We start from the raw sequence: 27,090 nt of genomic DNA on the forward strand, positions 1-27,090 counted from the left end.
AACGGGACAGAACCACCCTCTCACCTAGGAGGTACCTGGTGTCTCCACAGTGACCTCTGACGGCCACAGTCAGCAACACACCTCCATTTTTTTTTTTTTGTCTTTTCCGCCGCCTCACTAACCGGTCAGAGGCTCCGAAAAAGGTAACGTGACCGTTACTCTTAACCCATTAATTTACATGGAAACCAATCAGAAGAAATTAAAACCTTCGTTTAAATAAACCGCTGCCAAATTCCGCTTCCTTTAAGCATTTTTATTTTTAAATTTCAGTGAGCTTTTGTACCGACGGCTGGTGAGCTAACGCTAATGCTAGCTAACGTTAGCTGACAGGTGGAACATGTTGACTTCAGTCATCTTGTGGCTTTCAGCGACAGTTTCGAGTTGCAGCAGACTCCCTTAACTTGTTGTGTTTTCCTGCAGTGTCTTTTATTTTCAAGACGTTGGAGTTGAACCACACAATGCTGAAAATATCTATTTTAAAGGTAGGTTAAGTGAGTTTTTCCAAATCACCTGTTTCCTGAAGGTTGCTTGTTTAATGAATGCAGGGCTGCAAGCCCACATGAAGGTTTTGTAAATATATTTTTAGGGGTTGTCCGTGTTTTTGATCATTTTAAATCTGTTTATTAACTTAGAATTTGTACTATGTGGTCGCAATTTTGCACGGGTACTCAAATGGATAGTACACCCAAAAATTCAGTCATCATCTACCCACTCTCATGCCAGTTGAAGGCCAGGTTTAGTTTTTTTTAGTCCACAAAACACTTCTGGATTTTTAACAGAACAGCGTTACAGAAACATCCTAACAATGTAAGTGAATGGGTACCAGTTTTCAAATGGAAGAAGCAATAAAATAAAACATAAAATGTCTCCATACTGCTCCTGTGGTGTAGTGCAAGTGTCCTAAAGCCCCAACATGCTGTGTGCATGCGCACATCGTCACACCACACCCATCCAGTTCACACGGTGTGCACATGAACAAGTTAAGGATCTACTGTGAAGGCATGGTGTAACATAGTGTAAATTATGACTGTCAAGTCAACTTGGCATATTTTATATATATTATATAAATATAATATATATAAAAAATACTTGGCATATTTATATATATGTTAGAGTTTAAAAAAGTAGGACATTTTCCACTATTTTCTGACATTTTATAGACGTTGCAGCCCTAGATTAAATATAGCAATTAAATTTAGTCCTTGCTGTTATTTAATAACTGCCAATAAAAAATTTTTACAGGTAAATGTAACAATTGAATGTAAAAATTGACTTCAGGCGAGCAAATTTCTCACCCACTTTCACGACAGGGCAAGTGAAAATAAAAACAAAAGTTGAACTCTTATCCATATCTGTGGCAAATAGTCTCTATAACATGTTTATCTCTCTTATGATTCTTGAAATGTTTAATTTTATTTTCTAATGCCAAATAAAATTTGACAGACAACTCTACTACTTGTAAAATATTTATTAACAAAATAATTCAAGAACTTTTTTGAAACTTTGAGAAATTACATCGAAGCAACAGCAACCCATTTAAACCAGACAGATCACAAAATTAAAAATGGTAATAAAACTGAAAAAAGACAGACGCTAATAATTCCCATCATTTGGCATTTACACAAATGGCGAAACCCATGTTTGCATTGATGGAAGATTTTTAAAAGAAGAATAGGTTTTGGGGGAAAGAGTGTGTACGGATATTATAAATTCAAAAATCAGTCATAAATTTTTTGTAGTTGTATATTGCAACAGTCATATATGGTTGTCACAAAATCCCACAGCACACCTGGATTTGCTTTACAGCACACCTGTGTGCTGTGGCAGCATTAGATTAGACAGAGAATGAGGTGATAACAGTTCTGAGTGTCAAAGAATGCTTCTTTGCTGTGTTTGATTGTCTTGTATATTCAGTGCATCTTTACTCAGTAGTAGAAAAAAATGAAACCGGTTTTACATTACAGTGCTTTAAGTATACGAATGCTCTTAAAAGCAAACAATATGTGGATCCCAGACTGGAGCACTGGCATTAATATGCTGTTATAACAGCCTCCAGTCTGCAGGAAAGCTTTCTGTTTTACATCAGTTACTGTGTAAAGTTGTCTGAATCTGTAAGATTGGACCCAGTTCTGGTTCCTCTTTGAGACATTTCCTCTGGCCTCTGCAGGTTGAGGACCCGTCCTGCCTCTGGGGTCGGGTTGTTCAGGGTCCCGGCGCTGACGCAGAGACCACAGAACAGTATAACAACCTAATGGCTCAGATGAACCTCTTCTACCACAACATCACTCAGGATCTGTGCAAGCTGAAGCCCACGCCGTTAGAGGAGGGACAGGTAATGCAACACCTGCAGTCTGTCTTCACTCATGTTTTTACACACCTGGTCCAGCAACACCTTGTGACACATTTAAGGATAACTACAGTATTTTTCAACCTGACATTATTTTCTAATATTTTTGTGCCTAAGTGACTCAAAGGGAGGGCAGTTTTTGAAACTGGTCCAGTATTGAATGAGAGTGCTTCAGCTGTCAAGGAGTGAAACTAAGCTATAATGAAAGCATCTGGCAACATTATGAAAGGAGCTCTACAGAGTTGAACCTCTTTTTAAAGAGTAACATATATATTCAACCAGAAATAACTGTTTTAATGCTCTCACCAAAGTAACCAGATTCCATTTGCAAAACTGTAATTTTAACATTGTCATCGTCATCTTCATTCAAACTCGACAAACAAAATGAAACACTTAAAACATTTCCACTGTTTAGATGTGAAAATACATTAAACATTTTGAAAAGATGAACCAAGACATTTATTGTTTTATTTATTTATGTTAAGGCCTAAATGGGCTAAAAGAGTCTTGTGCTTGTATTTTGAAGGACATCCATTGTTTTAAATGGCAGAACGCACACGAAAAGCATCTTGAGGCACGTCAAATGGCCTTGACACTCCTACTCTGACCTTGTTAAGATTTTGGAGAGCCAAAGCTTTTTTTGTGCAACTGCAGCGACAGTTTGGAGAGAACTTGCATGGAATAAAAAAAGGCATGGACATGAAAAGTGGGTGCTGACAGAACTGCAGCACCACCTGAAACCTGGTTAAAAGAGGGAGGAAGGGATGGAGAGAATGGGTGTGAATATGGACAGATGTGTCAAAAACCTTTTATCATCAATAATCCTATTACTGCACAGTTCTTTGGCAAGTGATTTAAAAACTTTTTTTTTTTACTTAAAATCCTATTTGCATACTTTTAAATACTCAAATACTCCATGCTAATCAATCTGAAATAATTGCAAGGGAGGAGAGAAAGTGTGTTGGTGTTCAGTTTGCTGTCTGCTGTAGTCTAAAACATCCCCACTTATCTAAATTACTGTTACCATTTAGTCATTACATAGGCTGCAGTTGCCTGGAGGGATGTTCAAAAACTGTTGTCCCTATTCGTCACTTAGACACAAAAACATATTAAAAAAACAAAACAATTGGGATCAGGTTGAGAAATCAGGTACCCCTTTAATGGACTGGAGGTGGTTTGGATGTGTGTGTTACTGTATTTCCCCTCAGGTGTGTGTGGTGTACTGGTCAGCGATGAAATCATGGTGTCGGGCTGTGGTGGAGTCGATCTTTATGGACTCGGTGTGCTGTCAGGCTCGCTGCCTCCTGGTCGACCACGGAGAACAACTCATCGTCCCCTCAGACCAGTAAGACCAGAACATTACCACTCTCCCTCAACACTGGAGCCACTACCATTTTACTAAATTATTCCAAATACAAGACTACTTTGATTGTATGTTTTAACAGCTTAGTGGTGTCATGCAGTAAAGTTTTATTAGGGCATGAAATGAGGATGCTGTTATTTTAGGCCTGAAAGCATTAAAAACAGGATCATACCTGCTGTGATCGTTGATCTGTGCTGTTTGTTTTGTGTTCTCGCCTTTATCTGACAAGGATCCGAGTTGCTGTGCAGAAATTCCTGAAGCTGCCTTTCTGGGTGAGGAGGTTCCAGCTGGCAGGAATAAAACCCACAAGACTACGAGTGTTTGTCTGTGAGGAGAAGGCGAAGCTCATGTAAGATAAGCTCACTCACTATAGATGGATGGCTTATAGATAGATAGATAGATAGATAGATAGATAGATAGATAGATAGAATTAGATTGACTTTACTGAAGTTCACATATATTTCTCAGCTTTATCTCTGTTGTTAAGTTTACAGATATTTGTGCTGTAAAATTAATAATGTCCTCTAAAATAAATAAAAAATAAATTTGAACGTGATGTTTTATTCTTTTCCTCTGCAGTCCGTCCTCTCAGTGGGACAGCTCTGCTACAGTCTACCTGCACAGCCTGCTGCAAGGTGACCAACATGGCAGACAGATGAACAACAACTGTGGTGTTGTTTTGTCTTTTTCTTTAGTTTTCACGTGTTTGAACCAACATTTGATGTGCACTAACGTGTTATGGTCGAGGTTGATGTTGAAATGCATTTGCAGTTTTGAGGAGTCACGTTGAAAGGTTTGTTTCCTCCCATCAGTGTCGACTCAGACAGAGGCCGTGTTGCTTGAAACCCAGTCGGGCTCCACCTCCATTGAGCTCTACCTGACTGTACGGAACATCAAGGTAAACTCTGACTCCTCAGTGAAGGATTTAGATAGTTACATTGATTCAGAAAAAGAGCCTAAACTTTATAGCTTTGCATAAATCAAACAAAAGATCTGCTTCTATAATGTTACCTTCAAACTCTTCTCTCTCTCAAGACTTTGCAAATTAGCATTTTTATCCTATCCAATTTTCTGTCTGTTCTTTCTTGCTTAAATTTGACTGTTACTGCATGTTTGATTCTCTGTTATCACTTGTGAAATTTGTTATCAGAGCTTGCAGTTTTAGACTTTAGACAGAAACAAATCACCTGGATTTTGTCGAATTATCAGATCTGTGTGAACGACGAGCTGGTGGCCAAGAAGTTTGCGGTTTACATCAGAGAGTCAGCTGACGGCGGCGGACAGGATGAGGTGGACCAGTTTCCCATCATGTTATCCTCCAGCGTCTTAACCCAGACTGTCTGCATGGCCTCCAACAAGCCGACGGCACAAACCCAACAACATCCAGGTAAATCCACAGATTAATCCTGCTCAGGGCAGTCACATATTTCATGGACATTTCATGGACAGATGTGCAGTCAAGTCATAAATTGTGCTCATACATTTTGGGCTACACACACACTCCTGCTGCTGTGCACCTTTGAGTTTTAAAGTTCAATCTTGGTCTAAGAAACAGCAGTTGACAGTTGATAGTATTTCAGAAGCTTTTGCTCATATCCATCAGCAGATGGAGTTTTCCTCCACTGTCATGTCATTGCAGATGTTCAAATTTCCATTTTATGGGAATTTTTTAGAACTTTAAAGCCAACATGGACAAAATGTACCATAGTGTCTGAGAACCAGCTGAGAGAAACTGATTATCATGTGTTCTGATTAAGAGCCTGAGAACGGCTGTTTTACTTTGTCAGCTGTAATGAGTTTGAGTTTTTTTTTTTTCCGGACTCTAATCGTATTGTTTTACTTTACACATTTAAGTCTCAGAGTGACTTTCTTTTTACGTCCAAACACCTCCTGTAAAAGGTTGCAGTTAAATTTTTGGATTTTGGTCCTTCCTTCACCCAGCAGCTTCAGTTATCTGTCCATTATATGTGATGATGCTTGAACTGATGGTTGTTTTCAGCTATTTCATCATGTGGCTTTAATCAGAATAGGAAGTGTTGTGGTGCTGTCAGTCTGTTTCACATTCACACTGACTTTAATCTGGTTTAACCCACAGTGATGTCACACAGTCTGGCTGCAGCTGGAGCAGGTGATTGGCTGACAGCTCCCTCTCCAACTCAGGTCAGCAGTTCTTCTCACTGTTAACAGTCAGTTCTGCAGTTAATGTCCACACGTCCTCACCTCTGACCTCGCTGCTGCTTTAGATCCAACAACACGAGCTGAAGACGTCTGAGGAAAGCAGCGGGTTAAAGGTCACAGAGGAACAACAGTCTGCATCAAAGAATGGCTCAGACACTGTGGCTGCAGAAAGGTGAGCGCACATTTTCTTCACTTCAGCTGTTAAACAGAGAAACAGATAAGGATGAGTCATGTCATAGTACATGTTGTTTTCTTATCCAAGTTAACTGACCTGCTCTCATGTTCAGTGACTCGTCAGAGGACACGGACTCGTCTCTGGCTGCAGCTCTGTCCAAAAACCTCAGTCTGTTCAGGTGAGAGCCGACCTCGATCACGTACAGTACATCTCAGTATGATTAGTTGATACTGACAGAGCACTTCTCGTACCCCACAGGTTCCTGAAGTTTCTGAATCCTTACAGCACCTACCAGCAGGCGGCTCCCACTGTGAGTACACATGCAGCATATGAAATGTTTTTCAAGCTAAATGAGTAAGAGAATCAAACCCTCGGTGCAATTTTCAGCACATAGATTTTGTGCACACTCACAAGGCCACAGATTATGTCCACAAGGGTCTAAACTAGTGATTAATTGGTCTGGTATTTTGAGATAATCAGCACTGGCCAGCGTCTGAGCTCATGAGGCTAATAAAATGCTCAAAGGCGGCTGCTGTGGAATGATGTTAGTGCTCCCCCTTGTGACTTTTATGAAGGTGGTGAAATTAGTTTGGATGTTTATCTAAATGTCCTCAGTCACCATCATCTTTTCTAAATGTAACACATTTCCTGTCATCCTAAATGTCAGCAGCTCAAATTGTTAACTGGCTATTGTTAAATGTTATAAATGTATAGAATAAGCACTTGAATAATGTCTCTTCTGAGACATAGTCTATTGGTCACTTAACAGCCATTTGTTTTAAAATGTCAGAAAATGGTGACAGATGTCAATCGGTGTCTTCGAAAGCCTAAGATGATGTCTTTAAATGTCTTGCTTTACTCACAACTCAAAAAATATTCAGTTTACTGTCAAAAAATATTCACATTGCTGAAATCAGAGAATTTTTTCAATTAATAATCAATTAAGTGATCAATTGTTGCAGCTCTAATCTGGTCCTCCTTTAAATACAGTCACCTTCTGAAATCTACTGCATAACCCAGTGTATTTTTCTATTACATTAATTAATAAAAATTCAATCCAAAACTACTTGTTATTGGCTAAGATTTTTTTATTTTAGATTGTAATGTGCATGGAGTTCATGAACAGTTAATTAAAAAGCTTGTTTGGTTTGTTTTATTTCCTCCAGGTCAGTCAGAGTGAAGAGCTAAAAGACAGTCGACCCGAAGAGACATCAACATCTACCTCCAGCATCTGCACACGACAGGAAGAGTAGGCTGCCAGCATACATTCAACAGTCCAGTGAAATGACTGAACTCCGGTCAGACGGGCTTAAAATTATCTTGGGAGGTGGTGGACTAAATAAATACTGTGCTCCTCTGCAATTTAAATCATCATTCTGTGAAATGACAGGATATGAGGTGCTACTGTGTGATGGGACCGAATCAAAAATCTGCATCTCTAAATTTAATTCAGTTAAATCTGAACATGCAGGCATGAAACACATATTGATATCATTGAGTCTGACTTCCACTTCCAGAGGATATCATTATCTCTATTATCTATATAGAGAAAAGGTGCTCATGTTATGAACTTTGAACAAGCAGCTCTTTAAAATGCAAGGACGTCACTCTGATTGAATTAAAATTACAGGAGAGTTCACCGGAAAGTGGAAGCTAATTGTGGCTGTAATTATTACAGGAGTGGAATCCATAAACGCAGACCTGTGCTCTGTGTAAAACTACCACTTTAGATATTCTGAGTGTAATTGTACGTGAAATATTTCCCATGTTTTGTTGTTACACAGATTAACCCCATCATGCAACAGTGAGCCTGTAACACCACATGAGCACCTCAGTATGAGGTGAGGAAGCTTGCAAGTGACTGATCGATGCTTTCTAACTCAAAATGTTCATGTTAGTTCATTGAGCTGGTTGTTTTGTGTTATGTGTCTTGATGTGTATTTTTTCAGTGGAGCTGATTGTCTTCTTGAGAGCACTCACACTGAACATCTGGCAGATGAAGAAACAAGGTCCAGTAAAATGTTCTTTCCCAGTATTAATTATACATCTATTACTGCATGACTACATCACAGTGTGAATATCAGGCGTAAATGTAATCCAGTTAAAATACTGACTCACACACTCTTTATTTTTCAGCAGCTCGAGTAGATCAGTGGAGTCGAGCCCAGCAGAGACAGAAAAGACGTGGAGGAGTGAAGAGGACTGGGCCTGTACACGGTGAGCTGCAGCTCAGAGAGGAGAGATTCACAGACAGATCAGCTGAGTAATGAGTCAGTGTTGTGAAAACAGGACAGGAGTGTTTGTTTCCTGCAGAATCCACTAACTTTATTGTCCTGCCTGAAATTTGTCCTGAAGCAAAACCAGACAGTGTTCAGTAGGGATGTTCTTGGCGACCAATGTCACTGTTGATTAAACACAAAATTTAATTTAGAACAGTCGACCAGTCTAACAGTAGGGAAACACTCAGAAAGCAGTTAAAACCACACTGTTTACGAGCTGTCATCATGACAGCTGTTATCATGACAACTGTAGTGGCTCGTTGTATGACTGCATGTAAATAAAAACAACTTCATTACAATCAAAGGAAGAAAAGTTGAACTGAGTTTGCCTCTAAAATTGAATCTTAGTGGGCAAAGTGAAGAGAAATGTATTTTTTTTTTCCAATAGCAATGATATTCGAGACGTTTGAATTCTGACTCTCGTGTCTAATGCAGCCTTTTGGAGAGGTTGAACCCGGAGCCTCTGAACCCAGATCCAGATGCTGCAGATGATGTGGTATGTTCACACAGTTTGTATTTAACTTTACACAAGAAACTGTTTGACTGAATCCATCAAGCTGAAGAAGGAGACTATTCTTTACCTGCCATGTTGACAGTCTGTAAATAAATGTCAGTTTAGTTAATATATGATGGCCTAAAATGGCATCCAGTAGATACATGACATTTGCTTTGCAAAGTACTGTCTCTGCTGTGATGCCAGAAAGCATAGCAGCAGGTGAACTCCAGTCTTTATGATGTAACCAGCATATTTATTGGCTCATTTGTCTTTGTTTGTCCCGCCTCCTGCTCCTCAGGTTGTTCCAAGTGATCCCAGGAGGAGCGGGATTCTGGTGCACTCTGCCTATCCAGTGGAGCCCTGCACCAGCCTGGACAATGCCCCCGTCACTGACAGTCTCCGCTCGGTAAACAACAGTTTTGTTTGAGGCTATTTAGACTTGGAAATGAAGAAAATCTGAATTAAGAGAAAAAAGATTGTACGAGAAACAAAATAATGTGTCACAATAGATTTACTTAGAGACCTTTACTTTAATTGAAAAGTTTTAAAATTTAAAAATGATCTTTACCCAGGTCTAAGAAATCCTCAAAAAATACGAAGCATATAACACATATGAAAAACACTGCAAACAAAGTTTTTTTGTTATCCGGTTTGGGTTACACCAGATGCTGTTTTTGTAAATTTATTACAAAGTTCTTCAACACCATTAAAATTTAAGGAGCGATGTATCAAATACGAGCACCTGTCAAAGGTAACTCCAAAGAAGAACAGCATAATGGCTAACTGCTGCTCACTGTACTTTTTCTTTAACTATCTTGTCTTTGTTTGGTAAAAGAGAGATTTGACTACAGAAAGTGTACTACCTAAGATTTAAGGTGCAAGAATATTTCCTTTCTTGACATTTTGAGTTTATTTGGTTTATTGATTAGACTAAAACAATTGATAAAATAGAATTCATGTAGTTCACATTGAGCAGGAAACAACTGATTAAGTTATGCTGCTTTTTCTACTTGAGGTTTTGTAACTTGAGCCTTTTATGTTGTTTTGTTAAATGTTAAATGTAAATCTTTCAAGTTCTTTGTTATTTTTGGTGAATTTAATCAGATGTGTTTTAGTTCATTCCTGTAACAATGTTGGTTGTTTTAATCTTTGCTGTTACCAGAACAAGTTTTATGATTGAAGCCTGCAGACTGTAACTCCAGTTTACACCATTATTAAAACAGCATTTCCATCAGTGTCAGATATGTGGTTCATATTCTGTTGTGCGTCCTCTACTCTTGTGAGCAGGTCACACGTTGTTTTTTTGTATGCACATACTGTAGAGGCTAGTTCTGTGTGGTGCAGCCTGTTTTTAATTCAGTGATTTATTGAATCTCCATTAAGCTCAGCAACATTTGGTGCAACTGGCTGCAAGTGAAAGTTTAATATCAAGCCATTTATGTGTCGATTTTTAGATGTAATTGTTGCATCTTTTAAATTATTCTTGAGGCAAAGGTTTCTGTTGGGAAAAAAAGTGAAACAAACATCAGCTTATGCTGTGTTGCTTTCATGTAATTATCATTTCAAAAAATTCACAAAATGGTAGAAGGAGGAAGTTGATTCCATAGTAATTTGGAAGAACAAGTATTTTAGTGATCCAAACAAATATGCTGAACAAACTGCTGACAAATATGATGATGGTAGGAAGCTGCCAGCAGCCTGTCCACAGCTCGGTGGATTTCCCTCCAAACGGAGGTTCCAGCGGTTCCAGTCGGTCTGAAGGCATCTGGTAGCCCTGGATGGCTTTTGGCAATGCCGAAGTCCTGGCAGCAGCAGAGCGAGCAGAGTGAAGAAATGAGGTCCTGGTTTGCTGCGTGTCCATCAGCGAGCTCCTCCTGATCAGCAGTGAATGTTGGCGTCACAGAACCTGGTGATGAACGAAGTCTTGTGGAAGGAGGGTGAAATAGAGTGGTCTTATTAGAGTTTTCTACGAGGGAGAGATGTTTATTGACACTGCAACCAAGCTTCATGTTTAAACTTCACTTGAGTTTCACACAGCGACCGCTCTGTGTCCAGGTGCTGCGGAAGAAGCAGTACAACACTCTGTCTCCAGCTGACCGTCACAGCTGGCCAGCTGTGGCTCGAGGATGCAACACCATCGTCGTCTCCCCCAACGCTGACCAGCCGCTCAGTTACCTCATCCCGCTGCTCACCCACATCCTGCTCAACTCTGTCTTCGCCTCCCTCACCTCCAGTACAGGGGTGAGTGTATCAACACCAGGCAGGAGGATGAAAGTCTTCCTCATCAGATTCTTATATAAAAAACAGGAGAGCTGTAACATATCTCCCCTTATGCAGCACCATCATTTGCTGTCAGCCATGTAGCCATTTGTTCTAATTTTTGAATCTGTCCCATCTGTGTTGATGTGTTTGTGTCCAGCCCATGGTGGTGCTGCTGTGTCCAGGCTGGGAGAAGGCGCATGCAATGTATGACCTGCTGGAGGAGATGAAAGTCACCCAAGCCCTCCACCCCGTCATTGTGCTGCTGGGCGTCAAAAAAGGCGAGGCCAAGGCTGTCAAGATCCCCAAAAACTGTGAGCAAACAATCTCTGCTAGTTAGGACTGCATAGTTTATCACAATATTATCAAAATCTCAATATGGCCAAGTGCAATATCCAAATCACAGAACCAGAACCAAATCAGATTTCTTTGAAAAAGGAGAAATGTGTGATGAAGCACTGTGGTGCTGCAGAGTCTTGTTCTCCAAATGTCAGAAAATATGTTTGTTTAGTGCAGACCCCAGCATTTGTCAGTTTACAATAATTTTCATCATTGATTAATCTGCCGATTAATTTCCTCAGTTAATTGATCAGTTGTTTGATCCATAAAATGTCAGAAAACTGTAAAACTGTGATTCCCAAAGCCCGAGATGGTGTCCTCAAATGTCTTGTTTTATTGACGAGTCAAACATATTCAGTTTACTGTCAGAGAGGAGAAAAGAAACCAGAAAATACTCACTTTTAAAGATGAAATCAGAGATTTCTTAATTGGAAAATTACTCAAAACAATTAACTGATGATCAAAATAGTTGGTGATTCATTTAATAGTCGATTCACAATCAATTAATTATTGCAGCTAATAATTGTAAATACATTTTTTTTTTACCAAAGTGTGCAGCCCTACTGCTGGTGGTCAGCTCATGACTCCAAATGCATTTGTTCGTCTGTAAGTTGGATTATCAGTTAAGGCTCGTAGTTTCCTAAACACGCTGTATTTGTTTTTACCAGGCCTGCTGTTAGTGACCACTCCCTTCAGTTTGGTTCGCCTGCTGTCCAGCCACTGCTTCCTGTTCCTGCGTCTGTACCACCTGGTGCTGGACGAGGCCGACCGGCTCTTCACTCTGGCTCCAGACCAGGTGACAGTCTGCTCCTCATTCACACAACTAATATAAGTGACCCCTTTTGCAGGGTAAAGGTGACCCTGTGGTTGTTCTAGTGTTAATACTTACTTTGAAAACGCCAAATTACTCGCTTTAATGAATTTTGTATGGTTATAATATTAAGAAGGACAGGACAAATTTCAGCACCAGTTAAATTTAGGAAGATTGAGGTCAAGCTTTTGTGATAACTCCTTAATTCTCTAAAGACATAATATGAAGACTTATTTCATGAATATGTCCTCCCAATGTTAAAACTTTGAACACACTTCTTTGAACATGGATGTTCTCTTTTTAGATGGAGACCATTTTGCAGCATTTCCAGAAGGTGACCTCCAGCAAGGAGAAGGCTTCCTGTCCTCAGCAGCTTGTTGCCGTGGCGAAAAGATGGACCACTCACATGGAGGGTTTGTTAGCCAATCACATGCTGTACCCTTGCATTGTCATGACCGTCCCTGAAGAAGCTGCTCTCTATGGTAACGTTCAGCAGGTCAGTCTCATTACGATTACGACTTAATATTTAATTTAAGATGTGTGCAAGATGCAAAAAAAAAATGCAATTAAATACAATGTCCCTGACATTAAGATGGCTAAAATTGATCGTGAATTACACTAAAATGTCTGAATAACTGCAGATTTTCTTGTGTAATTGTCTACACCCTCTGCGGATTGTGTTCATAGCTGTCATAACTTGTAGTGTAGACTGATGCTCTGAGATTTTCTGTTTGTCTTCTCACAGATCATCCTCATGACTCTAGAGAACAGTAAGATCTCAGTTCTACTGGGTGCGTTGGATTTCAACCCCGATGTCGGCCAGAAGACTCTGATTGTAACCAACTCTGCTCAGGATGTTGAAGATGTGTTCAAGGTGAAACAATGGCGTTAGTTACACTTCACATTATGCTGCACAATCCAGTGCTCTCAAACCCAGTTCAGACCAAAGATTTGTGATGAAACTTGCAACTACTTGCAGTGTGCTTTTCTGAAAACCTGCCAGATTACGCCAATTCAACTCGACATGTTTTATCTCTATAGCAGGGACTCTCTGTATTTCTGCAGGGTTTTGTAGCTGGATATTTGTAGAATCTTAAAATATGAATGAGCACAGTGAGAGTGGGTTTTTTTTGCTACAGTTGCACTTCTGGTACCGATGAAAGGTGTGTGCATATAGTGTGTTTGAAAAGAGTGAAAGAGAGAGTGACAGAGTGATGGTGAATGTAAGCAGAGCAGAGGAAAAAGTGAAATTCTCAGTGTATTAGTAAAGTCTGGTGTGATACAGATACAGCTATTCCTCAAACAAATTGATGAGGTGATCCTGTCTGCCTTCCATCCAAAGCTCAGCTATTACTCGCAGCTTGTGGCCGACTTTGCTAAAAGTTGATTGGCTGTTGAAACAGCTGCCTTATGTTCTAAAACCAGCCAAGCCTGGTGATTTGACAAGCTGAGCAGCAGGCGACATGATCAGCTGGCTTGAGTTGAGCTGATCTGGGCCAGTTGACTTCGCTGAAACTTTTAAATTCTAAAAAGTTTTCATCACATTTCAAAAGTCTTCATCTTTTCATCTTTGCCCCAAATTGGTGTACCAAAAAGTACATTTTACTTGTTGTAATGTGGAGGCATATATACCAGTTAGACCAGTCATTCCCAGAGACTGGGTCGTCACCCACATGAGATTATACTTGGGTCGCAAAAGAATTAAAACACTAAGAAAGAAATTTTGTAAATAGAATATTTATGTCTGTAGCAGTGCTTTTAATAAAGCATTTAAAAAGTGTATATTGTATTATTGATGGGAGGAGAACCTGCTAATTATGCCCCAGAAAAAAAGTTTGGGAAACAGGTTTAGACCACTGCACCCTCAAAATACCAGAATATAACACAGCAACAAGACAGGATGAGTTTTGTTTTCAATGACGGGAGGGACCGTCTCTTATTTACGAGCGGGAATACTCACTTCTACAGATCTACAGATTAGATCAATGGAAAGAAAAACTAAAGGGAAGATTTACCAGTTTCTTTTCTAACATTCAGGCTGTGAGCAACAAATCAGCATTCAGCCTCAAGATCCACGAGGGGTTAACTGACAAGTTTGACTTCGTCATTCAGCAGTGGAGGAAAGACATCGGCCCCGGGACTCATGTTATTCTGGGTAAACATGGAGATCATCATCAACAGCAAAGACATTTAGAGACATTTGCTGAATTTCCCCCCTGAACACCAACACTGCTTCTGTCTTGTTCATTTTTGTTGTGTTTGACCTTTGACCTCTAGTGATCACCAACGAGTGTCTGAAGTGTCTGGGGATCAGAGACGCGACTTGTGTCGTCCACTATGGCTTCCCCTCCTCTCCCAAAGTATTCGGCAGCCGACTCTTCTGCATGGCTGAGAACTTCAGAAACCATTCTGGTCGAGTAAGAACAATCAGACGGGTTGAACTTAGTTGATAAAATCCTATTTGCTAAATTAAATGATCAATGCATTTAGATAAACCACAGTTTCAGTATCCAGGTTTGAGGTGCTCTGGATGATTTCTGTGATTTCTTTTCAAAGGTTCCCTCTCAGGATCAAACAGAGAGCTGCCCTCCCCTCACCAGGTCAGTGCTGCTGATCTCTGAGAGGAACGCATGTCATGTAGTCGGGCTTCTGCGTTACCTGGTGCGAACCAACGCCCCGCTGCCCCCTGAGCTGCTGTCCTTTGCCCAGGGTGTCCATGTGGCCCGGGAGGACCAGAAGACCAACAGGCCTCTCTGCAGCTACCTCAAGAGCTTCGGAGTCTGCAGGTCAGCTTCTTTCCACTTCTTCAAATAATGATACATTGCTCTTTTATTTATTTATTTTTTTATATTTCTGATGATACTTGATGAGCCTCAATGGGAATGTGAGAATGATGAATCTGCATTTCATCTTCAATTTATTATGGTATGTAGTGAAACATTGATACTTAAACAATGCATCTTCTGCAGTTTGGAGACTAAACTATTGCTTAATTGCAAAATAATTTAGAGAATGATAAAATAAATATTTGCAGCCCTATTTCAGACACAGTCTTCAGGGACAGTTCACCCCTGGTCTGTAGTTCTGTTTATACGTCTAGATACTTTTGGTGTGAGTTGTGGAGTTTTGGAGACAGATGTCTGTCTCCTCTCTAATGTAATGGAACTACATGGCACACATCCTGGGGTGATCAAAGCACCAAAAAAATACGTTTGGGTCCTGATTTTTGGAAAGAGAAAGTGTGTGTTTTTTAGTTTTGAGCACCACAAGGCGAGTACAATTTAGTTCTGTTATATAAGGCAGACATCTATTCGACCGATATCTCCAAAACTCTGCAGCTCACACCATAAAAATATAGATGGACAAATAATACTACAGTCCTTTTAAACAAACCCTACAGCTGCTGTTCTCACCTGTTACCCCCCCCCCTTAATTATTATTATTTTTAAGTAAATGAGAAAATGAGCCACATTATCTGATTGTGTGTGTTCTCCTTTGCAGAGACAGCAGCATTTGTCCCGACCGTCACACACTCATTTCCCACCTGGACCAGTCTGTGCTTCCTGCCACCGGAGTCATAGAAGTGAGTCACTGCTACGCTTTTCATGTATGCCCATCAGACTCTTCTGCACACAACATCTGAGTTAACACACATCGTCAAGCACATCAAGGAAACAATAATGAATTAGTTTTTATACATAACCACAAAAAAACAGGTTATTTTTTACACTCCTCGTGTTGTTTCTAAGTTTAAATCTCATTCTTTAAAGTAATAATCAGATCTTTGATTTCTCTGTTATCTGAAGCTCACTCTGTGTTTTTGTCTTACTCAGTTCTTGCCTTTAACTTTATGAATTATATGGACCTGTGTTGTGTCTGATGCTCCCAGGTTGTGCCTCTCTACATTAAGGCGGCGTCAGTGTTCTACGGTCGTATCGTCAAGAAGGAGGACGGAGGTTTCCAGACCATGGCGTCTGAGATGACCTCTTACTATGCCAACAAGCAGCCTGGAGCAAAGGACTTCCTGGAGGGAGGCTTATACGCCATGCAGGAGGACGAGGTCTTCCACAGGTCCGACATGAAACCAGAATACAAGTTTGAGTTATTTCTTAACTGCTTTATAAACTGAAGCTCATTTTACTTGTGACATGACAACAAGTCTGAACAGATAAATGTATAATGTGAGTATGTGCTCCCTGCCGCAGGGTGAAGATCCTGTCTGTCCCAGACAGAGGTGGTCGGCTGTTTTTCAGCATCTTTGTTCGGTTTATTGATGTTGGAAAGGAGGAGGAGGTCAAATCTCATCAGCTCCTCCAGCTCCCGGAGCAGTTTCACTCTCTGCCCGGCCAGGCCGTGGAGATCATCGTCTGTCAGGTCAAACCAGTTGACAACGAGACCGACTGGCACCCCAAGGTTTCTCACTCACCTCCTCTCTTAGGTGTCAAATACACAGGGACATTACCACTACTCCTGTTTTATTTTTCAACTTAAATCAATCCATTATTCCACTGTTTTTCCCTCCTGCTGAAATCTGATTGGCCTTTGACCTACTGCTTGTCAGCTTGAAAATCCAGATGTTTGTTCACTGTCCTGGACTTGATGCTCTTAAGCAGAAAGATCAGTCCTGTGAGCAGAAACAATGTCCAGTCACATGACCGTCACGAGACTGTTTGCTTTACACAGGTCACCAGAGCGATCAGCCAGAAGATCCGAGGTCTGCAGCACCGAGCCAGAGTGGCTTTCAGTCTGGGAAACAGTGTTTTTGTTGATCCCATGGTAGGTTTCCTCGTTCAGTCAGCGGGCCACTGATGGACAAATAAAGTTTCTGAATTAACAACAGATCATAAGGTTTCTTAGGGCTTAGTCACCCTACACACTACTTTCAAAGATCACTGGGCTGAACTACTTTATAATGTTACAACCACTAATGCTGCTTTATAACTACCTTTTGCTCATTTTTCTGTACTTGGGCTTTTCTGGTTTCTGCTCTGGTGCTCTTCTAGCTCTTCTTCTCTCTCCTCCCTCTCTCCTCCCTCTCTCCTGTCTGCTCTCTTTGGCTGTAGCTGCTGCTGTCTCCTCCAGATACCAGATATTTAACTTGCTTGAGATCTCATTGGGCGTCAGCAAGTTACCAGTGACCTTTTGCCGAGCTCTGGGTCGCATCTTTAAACAGTTCACGCACAGTGCTCATTTCTCAGAGGGGTTTGGTGGCGATCTGTCAGCGAGTGGAAAATCAGGACTAAAATCATGTCACATTAACTTGACCCAACCTTAACAGTTTGAGGTTTCTCCAAAAGTCCAAAGTAGATCAAAAGGTTTTTGTCCACAAATTCAGTCTGTGTGATACTAATGTGAACTCTGGACTATTTTGGGTGCAGATGGCACTAGTAAACTTTTTTTCCCCCCAAGGTCCGTGTGACCCAGGTACCAGGTATGAAAACTATGATCAACGAATACAGCGTGCAGTCAGAGATCCTGAACACCGGGATGGGAGTCAGCAACCCAGAGCATCTGGACCTTCTGAGGGCGCTCTGCCAGGAGCGCAAGACATGCAGCAGCGAAGAGGCGGGTCACCTCTCCGGGTAATGAAACACTAGACTGTCCCAGCAGTGGACAAACACAAGTTATCAGTCACCTTCACTATGATGGATGAAGCAGCACTGTGTTGTTTGTAGGCTGGAGGATTATCCGAGGTCTCTGGAGGTCAGGATCAAAGCTGAGGAGGAAGTTCTGGCTGAAGCCGTCAGAACAGCCGAGGTCAGTCGGCTCGCTGACCCTCCTCACCTCGAGCCCTGTGAGCCTCTCGATCCAGTATCTTCAGTGATCCAGTCCCTGGTCCCAGCACCTCTATCAGCTGGACCCCAGCTGGCTCCAGTGTGTGATCAGGCATCCCTGTTGAAGCACCAGGCAGCTGTTGGACAGAGAAACACACACACTGCTGATCTGAAATCAGCTGAGGTGATGAGGTTGGTGTCTTTACTGAAGAACTCTGTCTGACAGGTTATCCCTCAGAAGTAGGGCTGAGCGATTTTGAAAAAAAAAGTCCCATTGCGATTATTTTGACTGATATTGCAATATGATTTGTTACTGGTGTGACTTTTTTTTGCAGGAATCTCACAACTTTCATTTAGAAGTTTTTTAACACACATTTTGCTTTTAACAAATACTGCATCTCCTTTCAGAATTGCAGAAAGCCATATTACAATTTTGATAAACTTTTGTTTCATTGTGCAGCCCTAATGGGAAACTGACAGGAAACTCTGATTTTGATCCACAGGAACATCGATGAAGCAGAACTTTGGCCCTCGATCAGCCAGACTGCTGCTCTCAACCTTTGTGAAAATGGTAAACTTAAAATTAACTTAAAAATTAAATTAAGTTCTGTCCTAACAAGAGTCCAAACTCATGTACATTGTTAAATATGAAGAGCTCTATAAAATAAATCTTTGTATGTTACTGTGACGCCATCAGGAGACTTTTAACTGTAGATGAAGCCCAGGATTATTTGGTGTTCATTCCTAAAACTGTATCGAAGTGTGCTACAAAAAGACAGAAACAGATCCTAATAAAATATTACTTATTACTAAATTTAGTAAATAACAGCCATTGTAACAATAAGGCAGAGTCAAAACAAGACTTTGCAGCTGCTTCTTCACTCACTCATGTGTTAATAATTTTCTGTGTGTGTGTGTGTGTGTGTGTGTGTGTGTGTGTGTGTGTGTGTGTGTGTGTGTGTGTGTTCAGGTGTGTCTGCAGGTGAAGATCAAAGCTACAGCCAGCAGGTCACCAGCAGTAATGAGACAGATTGCAACAACTCCGTAAAAAGGTACCAGACATCTTATATGGATATTAAATGAAAACTTCTACTATTCTGTTTATGCATTGTGGAAAAAGTTAATCTCACCTTTTAAATCTACAGTCGATAATCCAAACTCTACAGAACCAGCCTTTAAGTTGAAGCAGAGATTGATTTTAGACCTAAACTGTATTGATTTTCCTCTGGTTGCGTTTTCAGTTTCCACCCTCTGGTCCGCTGGCACCAGACGCCCGACTCTGTGACTGTAGCGGTGAAGCTGATGAACCCCGAGAGTCAGCGCTGCGATTTCTACCCCGACAGAGTCGTTTACAGGTCTGTCAGGAGCAGACCGCCAATGATCGCTCACTTAGTTCACATCACATCCAACATTCGGTGGAGCTTTTTATCCAGAGCACTTTACACCGGTGGGAGTGGGTACATGTTTAGCATGGCTAGCCTCTGTGTGAGTTAAACAAACATGAGTTTACACCGTTTCCACTGAACACTTGTTTCTGACTTGCTGTTTACACATCAGACAGAGTTCAGGTTCACAGTTTGACGAATAGGTGTGAACGCATGTAGGGAACTTTCTTTTCTTTATTGGGACACTAAAGTTATTCTGTAATGTGTTGTTTCTGAAAAATACTTTTCACAGCTAAAGATTAAATCAAATGAATCTGTGACATGTGGCACAAAATGTTTGCGCACAGATGAAGTTACTTTGAGTTCAGTCAGAAACTAGAAGTTGAGTTTTTTCTGCCGTTGTTCTGCTGCAGTGACGCTACAGATTCTACCAATGGGCCTCATGCAAGAACCGAACAAACAGATTTGTTCTAAAGTGGTGTGTGCGAGTGATTTAGGAGAACTTACTACATTCATCAGTTTTCTTGTATTTTGACTTTGACTTTTCAGATAACAACAGTATAATTACTGCATATTAAGTATTTTTAGTTCTTTTTGGTGCCATGTTTGTGAATGAACACTGCAGCCTTACATGGTATCATTGTGGAGTTAATTATGCTAATTTACAAGTCTCGTATACATAGACTCTGATATCTGAAATCACGAGTATTTGTTGAATCTGTGGCGTGTTCGTATGAGCCCTTCATAAGAAATTTAAGGTAAGAATACGAAAATGTTCTTGAATGAAGCCCAACATCTACAGACTTATCTGTAACTAGTTTAATAAAATGTTTTAAAATCAATATTTTGTTTCATATGATTATTACAGTTGGTTGTCATCAGCCCATCTTGGTGAACAGACATTAAAACCTTTCCTGCTTAATTTGTTCACAAGTTTATTTGTGACACAGATTAGTGCAGTTACACACTTACCACTGCACAGGGTCGGAAGGGTTAATTTAAAAATGTATTCCAATACAGTAATCCAATTATCACAGCATTAAAGTAATGCAACTTTATTACTTTGTTACTTTTGGATTACCTCAGTATAAAATATAATGACATCGTTTAGCCTGTTATAGTGTTTCTAGGTCTGCAACTAACAGTCATTTTCATCATTGATTAATTGGTTGATTATTTACTTATTTAATCAGTTTGGTTCAGAAAATGGTGAAAAATGTTGATGAAGCTAAATATGACGTCCTCAGATGTTTTGTCCATAATTTGAGAATATTCAGTTTACTGTGAGAGGAGTAAAGACACTAGAAAATATTCACATTTAAGAAGCTGAAATCAGAGAATTTTGACTTTGTTTTAATTAAAAATGACTCAAAAGGATTAATCACATATCAAAATAGATGCAGATTAATTTGATAGTCATTAAATAATAGATTACTTGTTGTACCTTTAAGTGTTTTATGTTGGTTGTTTGGTTTATTAGTTTGTCCAGCTGTTCCTTCCTGTTTGAAATTGTAATCCCACCAATAATCCCCGTTCTTACTAAATGTATCTGTAATCTGATTGTCTTCTTACCTGGAATTTAATGTGTAGCAGTAACTGGAACGATAACTGTTACCTATCTGTATGTGCTTGTTTTCTAAATTTAAAATATGTAAAGTGCTTTTAACAAAAGCTGCAGCAGTTTTTATCAATCATTAAATTAAACACCATCTATTTTGATAATGGATCAATCAGTCAGTTAAAAAAGAAAAAGTCAAAATTTTCTGATTCCAGCTTCTTAAACATGAATATTTTCTGGGTTTTTTTTAATGGCGGTAAAATGAATATCTTTGAGTTGTAGACAAAACAAGACATTGATAAACATTTTCCACCATTTTCTGACATTTTCTGAACCAACTAATTGATTAATTGAGAAAATAATCAACCAATTAATGATAAAAAATAATAGTTGCAGCCCTGCAAAATAATTCTGTCTGAATAGTAAGACTTGAATAAGTGTTTCATTTTAGTGGCAAAAAGACTTTTCAATTAAGTTGTTGATTGACATTAAATTGCCAACAATTGGGAATTGTTATTAGAATTAAACTTTTAAATAGAGCTGGATATCAGAACTCGATACCTGCATTCAGCCAATCACCACAGGTGTTCTTGATTTAATACAACTTGTGATTGGTCCACTACCGCAGCAGCTACGACTCATACAGTCTGTGTTGCGGTGCGTAAATTGATCACAGCCTATTTGATGGAGCTGTTAGTTCAACATGCTGAATTGCCACCAAAACATTTGAAAGTGTGGCTGCACTGCACACCTGTGGCTTCTGATGGAAATAAATGCATAAAATTATTATTTCAGGAATCGTTCCAGTCACATGATGGGTGTTGTGTTAAATAGGAAAGATAAGTAGCAAATGAAATACATGAGATTTTAAACAATACACAGCCATACTGTTCATGTCATTTATTATGCAAACGTAAACTGACTCTCCTTGGAATTTGGACTGTTGGTTGGACAAAGCAAGACATTTGAAGACCGGGGACGCAATGATCTGTATGTCTCTCTGTTTTCTGAACTGAGTGTAGTTAGTTGCAGCTCTACTTCGTTTGCAGTTAAGTTCACTACACTGAGGTGGTGGATGAGAGAATCTGGTTACAGGCTGAGTAGAAACACTCAAGTGAACAAATGTATCAGATTGATGTGAACATGAAGGAGGTCGTCCTGAGGAGAGGTGAGGACAGACTGAGGGGACAGTGTGTCTTTTGTGCAGCAGCTCAGTAAAGAAACCGATGTTTCCTCCGTGTGATCAGATTGACGCACTCTCTCTCTCTCTCTCTCTCTCTCTCCCTCCCTCCCTCCCTCTCTCCCTCTGTTGGTTGTGATCAGTGGCAGTTTGAACGGTCGGACCTACAGAGCCGACCTGGAGCTTCAAGCCAGCGTTGCTGCTGACCGCTGCTGCTGGGAAATGAAGTCCAATGAGCCGGTCCTCAAACTGGTCAAACAACAGCAGGGACGCTGGGAAAGACTCCTCAGGAACAAGGTACTGGAGTTCTGTACAAACATGATAAATCCCTAACAAGTAAACCATGAGAAGGCCATTAAATTGTTGTTGCATCTCAAAGATGAATTTCAGAATTCATTTTTAGCTGCTCCAAGTTCACCCTTCACTACGTCCCACCCTCCTTAGATACTGTTGCTATGCCTGTCAAGCTTTTCATTCTTGCACTGCACATATGAGGTTTACAGTGAAGAGAAGTGGACAAAAGCAACTTCTCATTTCTAGCTGACAACCGTGGATTTTGTCGACTAGTTTGATGCCTCTGACTAGCAGATTTCATAAGTGTAGCTAATGTGAGCGAATGTTGACACATTTAAAAAAAAATGAACCTTGTAAAATGGTCTGAAAGTTGCTTAACGGCTGCACACATGATATAACGGAAATGCTGACAGTGAAGACAGTGAAATACAATATATGATATATGATAGGAGACAGAAGTTCACTCATTAATGCTTGTCAAGGAAGCACAAGGATTAGATTAAGTGCAGCGGACCTTGAGGCGATCACCCAGCCAGACCAGCCGGGATAAGAGCTAAGCTAATGAGTGAGTCAGAGAGAGAGATGCCGTCGTCAGCCTTCACTCTCCTCCTCAAACCACATAACAAACCCCAATTTTAACCAGAGAGTCACCCATGAGTTTGGCAAATGCAGCGGTGTCCAACGCAGATTTTGGGTGGAGGCTGCAGATAGTAAGCTAATTAGCTGGACATGCTAATGTTCACAGCTTACGTTAGAACAGATAAAGACTAAGTTTAATCTATTCACACGTAATGCTCTTGGGTTTAGTGTTTTTGAAAGATGATTAAAAAAGACCATCCAAACTCATGAGGTCGCTCGTCGTAGAGCTCCTGAACGCCACCACTACGTGTAGAGAAGTGCAAAGCTTGACAGGCCTCCAGCGCCTAGTTACGGTTGTTAATCTATGATTGGACAGTTACTGTTTGGAGTCGAGGCTTAGCAAAACATCTCTGGTGCAAAAAAAAAAGATGAACTTACAGAGAATTTCTTTCTTCACACAGAACATTTTTGTAAGTTATGACATGGAGCACTTTGAAGAGGATGAAAACAGAATCCCAAACGGTAAAAAAAAAAACACAGTAACTGGAAACATTAACATGACAGTAATTTGTGATTCTGAAAAATAATGTGAGATATCGTCTTTGATACCTGCTGTAAGGCTACACTGACCTGTGGTCTGTGCATGTCGTCGTTTTGGTCCTCAGGTCCGTGTTTTTTCGAGAACACAGGAGACAAAAACCCGTGTGTGAACTCAGGGAGCAGCAGGGAGAGCAACTGAAGACAAACGATAAGAAAACACACACAAAAAAACATCTCATCTTTCATCTCCCATCATCTGTTATTATCAGAGGGTCACAAGAATATGATCATCTGTTGTGTTGGTGCTGGTAGTGCTGCTGTGAACCTCCTTCATACTAAAGTTTGTACTGTCAGAGACCCAGGAAGAGAAGCTTCTTCAGTTTTTTTTTTTTTTTGTGAAGTACTCAGGACCTCGAGATTTAAACTTTCAGGTTGAAAGTGACCAACTCCTTAAAACAAGATGTGATCTTAGTTTGACGTAACAGAAGCGTTCAGCCAAACCTTTTGTCAGAATCTTCTCACCTTCATGTGAAAATAGAAAAAGAATCAGGATTCAGATTTTCTTCCTGTCTTCTCGAACACGATTTATTTATTTTTTCGACCCTGTCCATGTTCTCGTTTCTAATCCCCTTGATGTCAGAGGAAAGAGCACCCTCACACTGCATGGCAGGACGATAAAACAACTGAATTAAGTCAACTCTGGCCAGCTTTTAAACTGGCAACCGTAGTATTTAGAAAAAATATTAGAGACAGGTCAGTATTAGCATATGCAGGATGTGTAATATTACTACAAATGACACATACTAGAAAGGAGAGGTATGGACTCGAGTCACATGACATTAACTTTAGCGCCAGTGACTCATGACTTCACTTGGACTTGAACCTTTTGATTTGAGAATAGATTAGATTAAACAGATTAAAAAGTGTGATATTTAAAAACAGTGGGTGGATCCAGTTGAACAGGTTGGACAGTTTTTGGACTGTGTAACCCTGAATCTGATAAGTTGTTCCATTATGGTTTGGTTCAGTAAAGGCAAGCTGTTGATAAGGTCGAGTGTCACAACGTCAGTACTATTAATTCTCCAGATCCTCAGACTTTGTTCGAACCAATCCGACACCATCCAGTCAAGTTGCTGGAGAGAAACAAGAACTAACAGAGAAAAATATCATCAAAGATAATTTCAATAACATACAAAAACTAATAAACAAATTTCAAACATTTTAAGCTGCATGAAGAACGATAAGTGAAGGCTCTGTTGTTAAAATGGCATAACATTTGGTGAAAAGCCCAAACCTGTAATTTACACTAGGCGCACCTGCGCCGCGGTTTTGCTCCATCATGCACGCAACTTCAATTTACACCAGCAGCGTTTCAGCAGCGGAGCGTTTTGCCCGTCTGATTATGTTTACTTGCTCTGATTTTGTTGATTAAGTTCTCTTTCCTTGCTCTTTGTGCTTCTACCATGGATAAGCAGGCTACGTAGTTAAATTGTTAATTTTCTGTCTGTCTTTATGATTGTGAGTCTGCACGGGGTCTTTTATTTTGAAAATCGACTGGATTCTCCCCTGTTTTCCGTGCCTGACTTCCTACCCGTTCGTCAAAAATAGACTTGCTGCGTATTCTCCGCAGAGCGGAGTGCCGAGCCGCTTCTGGGACGCTGCTGAGACGCACAGCCGCGCCCAGTGTAAATTAGAGGTAAATTAGAGGTTACACCTGCAGGTTTTTTCTTCTTTCTTCTGAATGAGTGGTACTGATGCATGATAGGAGTTAATCTGAATCTGCATGGAAGCATAAATCATCCCTCAACCCAAACATTATTTTCTCTGTTGTAGAAATGCCCACCTCTATCCGTCTCTGTTGGCGGCATTACCTTTTAAATCATGTTGAGCACTGAAAGCTTTCCAGGTGATTTCTTTGTGCTGCATTGATGTATGAGTGATTTCTTTAACAATTTACTGTAATGATTAGAGAAGCTGCTTTCAGTTTTTTTTTTACATCTGCTTGCCACTCAATAATATGACTCTAGTTATAAGCTTTGTAGGACAGAAATAGAATTAAATAATTGAAGAAGTTGTGCTGCTGTCTGCTGTGCCTCATGCGTAAAAATGTGAGAGACCCATCCACTATTAATCAGAGTGTTAATCTTTATCTGCAGATTAACCACCTTACCTGCAGTCGTAACTGTGGTCCATACGTCAGTAGTTGCAAGTTATATGAGGTGCTTCATGTTTTAAAACTGTCATAGGACATGAGAATTAGTCAAGACTCTTTTTTTCTTTACTTTGACATTCAAGAGTCTTTCTTTTGATCAGTGTCTTTTATCAGTCACTCTAATCTGCTTCAGTCTGCTTGTGAAAATAAAACATGACAAAATCCAAGGGGAGTGAATGCTTTAAGTTTGATTAAATTCTCTTCACGTAAACTCTCCTTAGCAACGGGCGCCTTAGTGTTGAGTGTGCGCCCCACGCCGAGTCAAATTCCAGCCTGTGGCCCTTAGCTGCGTGTCATCCCTCCCCTCTCTAATGAAAGTGTTGGTGACTCACATGATGGTGAAACAGTCATGACAATGTATTTTATTTTATGTATTTTATTTTTGGATGAACTCTTCTGTTACATGACAAGGATTTCAGCATCTAAATTCAGAGAAGATGCCAGAAAATTAAATCCTTAAACCTGATGAAGAAGAAATGAAGTGAAATTTAAACGAATATGTGAAACTACTTCAACGGTCCTTAAAGATTAAATTAAAATTAGCAGCACAAATACATCAAGATACCAAGATGATGATAAACTGAGGTCAGTTCAGTTATAAAAAGATATTTAGAAAAAGTCTTTATTTTGGATGAAATTGGTTTTGGAATTTAGAGTTCAGATGAGAGTTTGTGTCTCTGCCTGAGCAAAAGTCGGATCCCTGAGAGACGATTAGAAGTTATTTAGGTATGTTTAAGTTCAGGTAAGCATCGCTGCGTTTAAGGTTTGAGGTTAGGTAAGATTACAGTGAGGGAAGCTGGAAGAAGTAATAAAAACTAGAAGGGTAAAATGTCTGTTTTCTGTTCAACTACATTCTGCTCTGTCTGCTTGTTCTTTACATTTTTATAGCATATTTTTGTTTTTGTCACTGGAAACTCCAAAGGTATTTTGTTAATGATGTATTTTCAGCCATCGTACAGTTAAAAAAAAATCCTTCTCAAGACTTTTGAAATGAGTGATTTTGCCCTTTGTGTGTTAAAGGTCCAGTGTCTAACACTTACAGGGATTTCTTGGAAGAATATTGCAGAAATTGAATATAAAATTAATAAGTATGTTTTCAGTTGTGTGAATCTGCCTTTACTTGTTCAGAAATTATTTCCTTAACGTTTCTTTGTAAATCCAGTAAAATAAGGAAGTTATTTGTTCGATTAATGCAAACAACTGTTGTTTGTGGAAGTGTAATTTTGTTTTTCACATTTAATCTGTTGTCTTTCAAAACAATACTGAAGTGTAAGAATAAGTAAAAGTCCTGCATTCACAATATTACTTCAGTAGAAGTACA

General features: G+C 40.0%; 1 protein-coding gene across 1 annotated transcript; it reads left to right on the top strand.

Annotated features, from left to right (window-relative positions):
• Positions 1 to 559: 559 nt before the first annotated feature.
• On the top strand, positions 560 to 24,516 carry tdrd12 (tudor domain containing 12). The gene is made up of 37 exons (XM_084734166.1): positions 560 to 565; positions 2,168 to 2,332; positions 3,556 to 3,692; positions 3,940 to 4,059; positions 4,290 to 4,345; positions 4,523 to 4,608; positions 4,920 to 5,097; positions 5,806 to 5,870; positions 5,954 to 6,060; positions 6,176 to 6,241; positions 6,322 to 6,373; positions 7,230 to 7,312; positions 7,848 to 7,904; positions 8,013 to 8,072; positions 8,200 to 8,280; positions 8,778 to 8,838; positions 9,137 to 9,244; positions 10,894 to 11,079; positions 11,258 to 11,411; positions 12,105 to 12,232; positions 12,552 to 12,743; positions 12,993 to 13,121; positions 14,285 to 14,402; positions 14,525 to 14,664; positions 14,804 to 15,033; positions 15,749 to 15,830; positions 16,137 to 16,318; positions 16,453 to 16,660; positions 16,931 to 17,023; positions 17,657 to 17,829; positions 17,923 to 18,213; positions 18,525 to 18,592; positions 18,992 to 19,073; positions 19,263 to 19,376; positions 22,288 to 22,441; positions 23,479 to 23,539; positions 23,683 to 24,516. The coding sequence occupies exons 1-37, from the start codon at positions 560 to 562 to the stop codon at positions 23,754 to 23,756; spliced, it is 4,347 nt and encodes a 1,448-aa protein (XP_084590292.1). The 3' UTR covers positions 23,757 to 24,516.
• The last annotated feature ends 2,574 nt before the right edge of the window (positions 24,517 to 27,090 follow it).

Source organism: Lutjanus erythropterus, chromosome 13, assembly GCF_056507025.1.
Source record: "Lutjanus erythropterus isolate fLutEry1 chromosome 13, fLutEry1.hap2, whole genome shotgun sequence".
NCBI lineage: Eukaryota > Metazoa > Chordata > Actinopteri > Lutjaniformes > Lutjanidae > Lutjanus > Lutjanus erythropterus.

Coding starts and splice junctions, on each gene's coding strand:
- tdrd12 (XM_084734166.1), top strand. Junction 6,061..6,175: donor GACACTGTGGCTGCAGAAAG/GTGAGCGCACAT, acceptor TCTCATGTTCAG/TGACTCGTCAGAGGACACGG. Junction 8,073..8,199: donor CTGGCAGATGAAGAAACAAG/GTCCAGTAAAAT, acceptor TTTATTTTTCAG/CAGCTCGAGTAGATCAGTGG.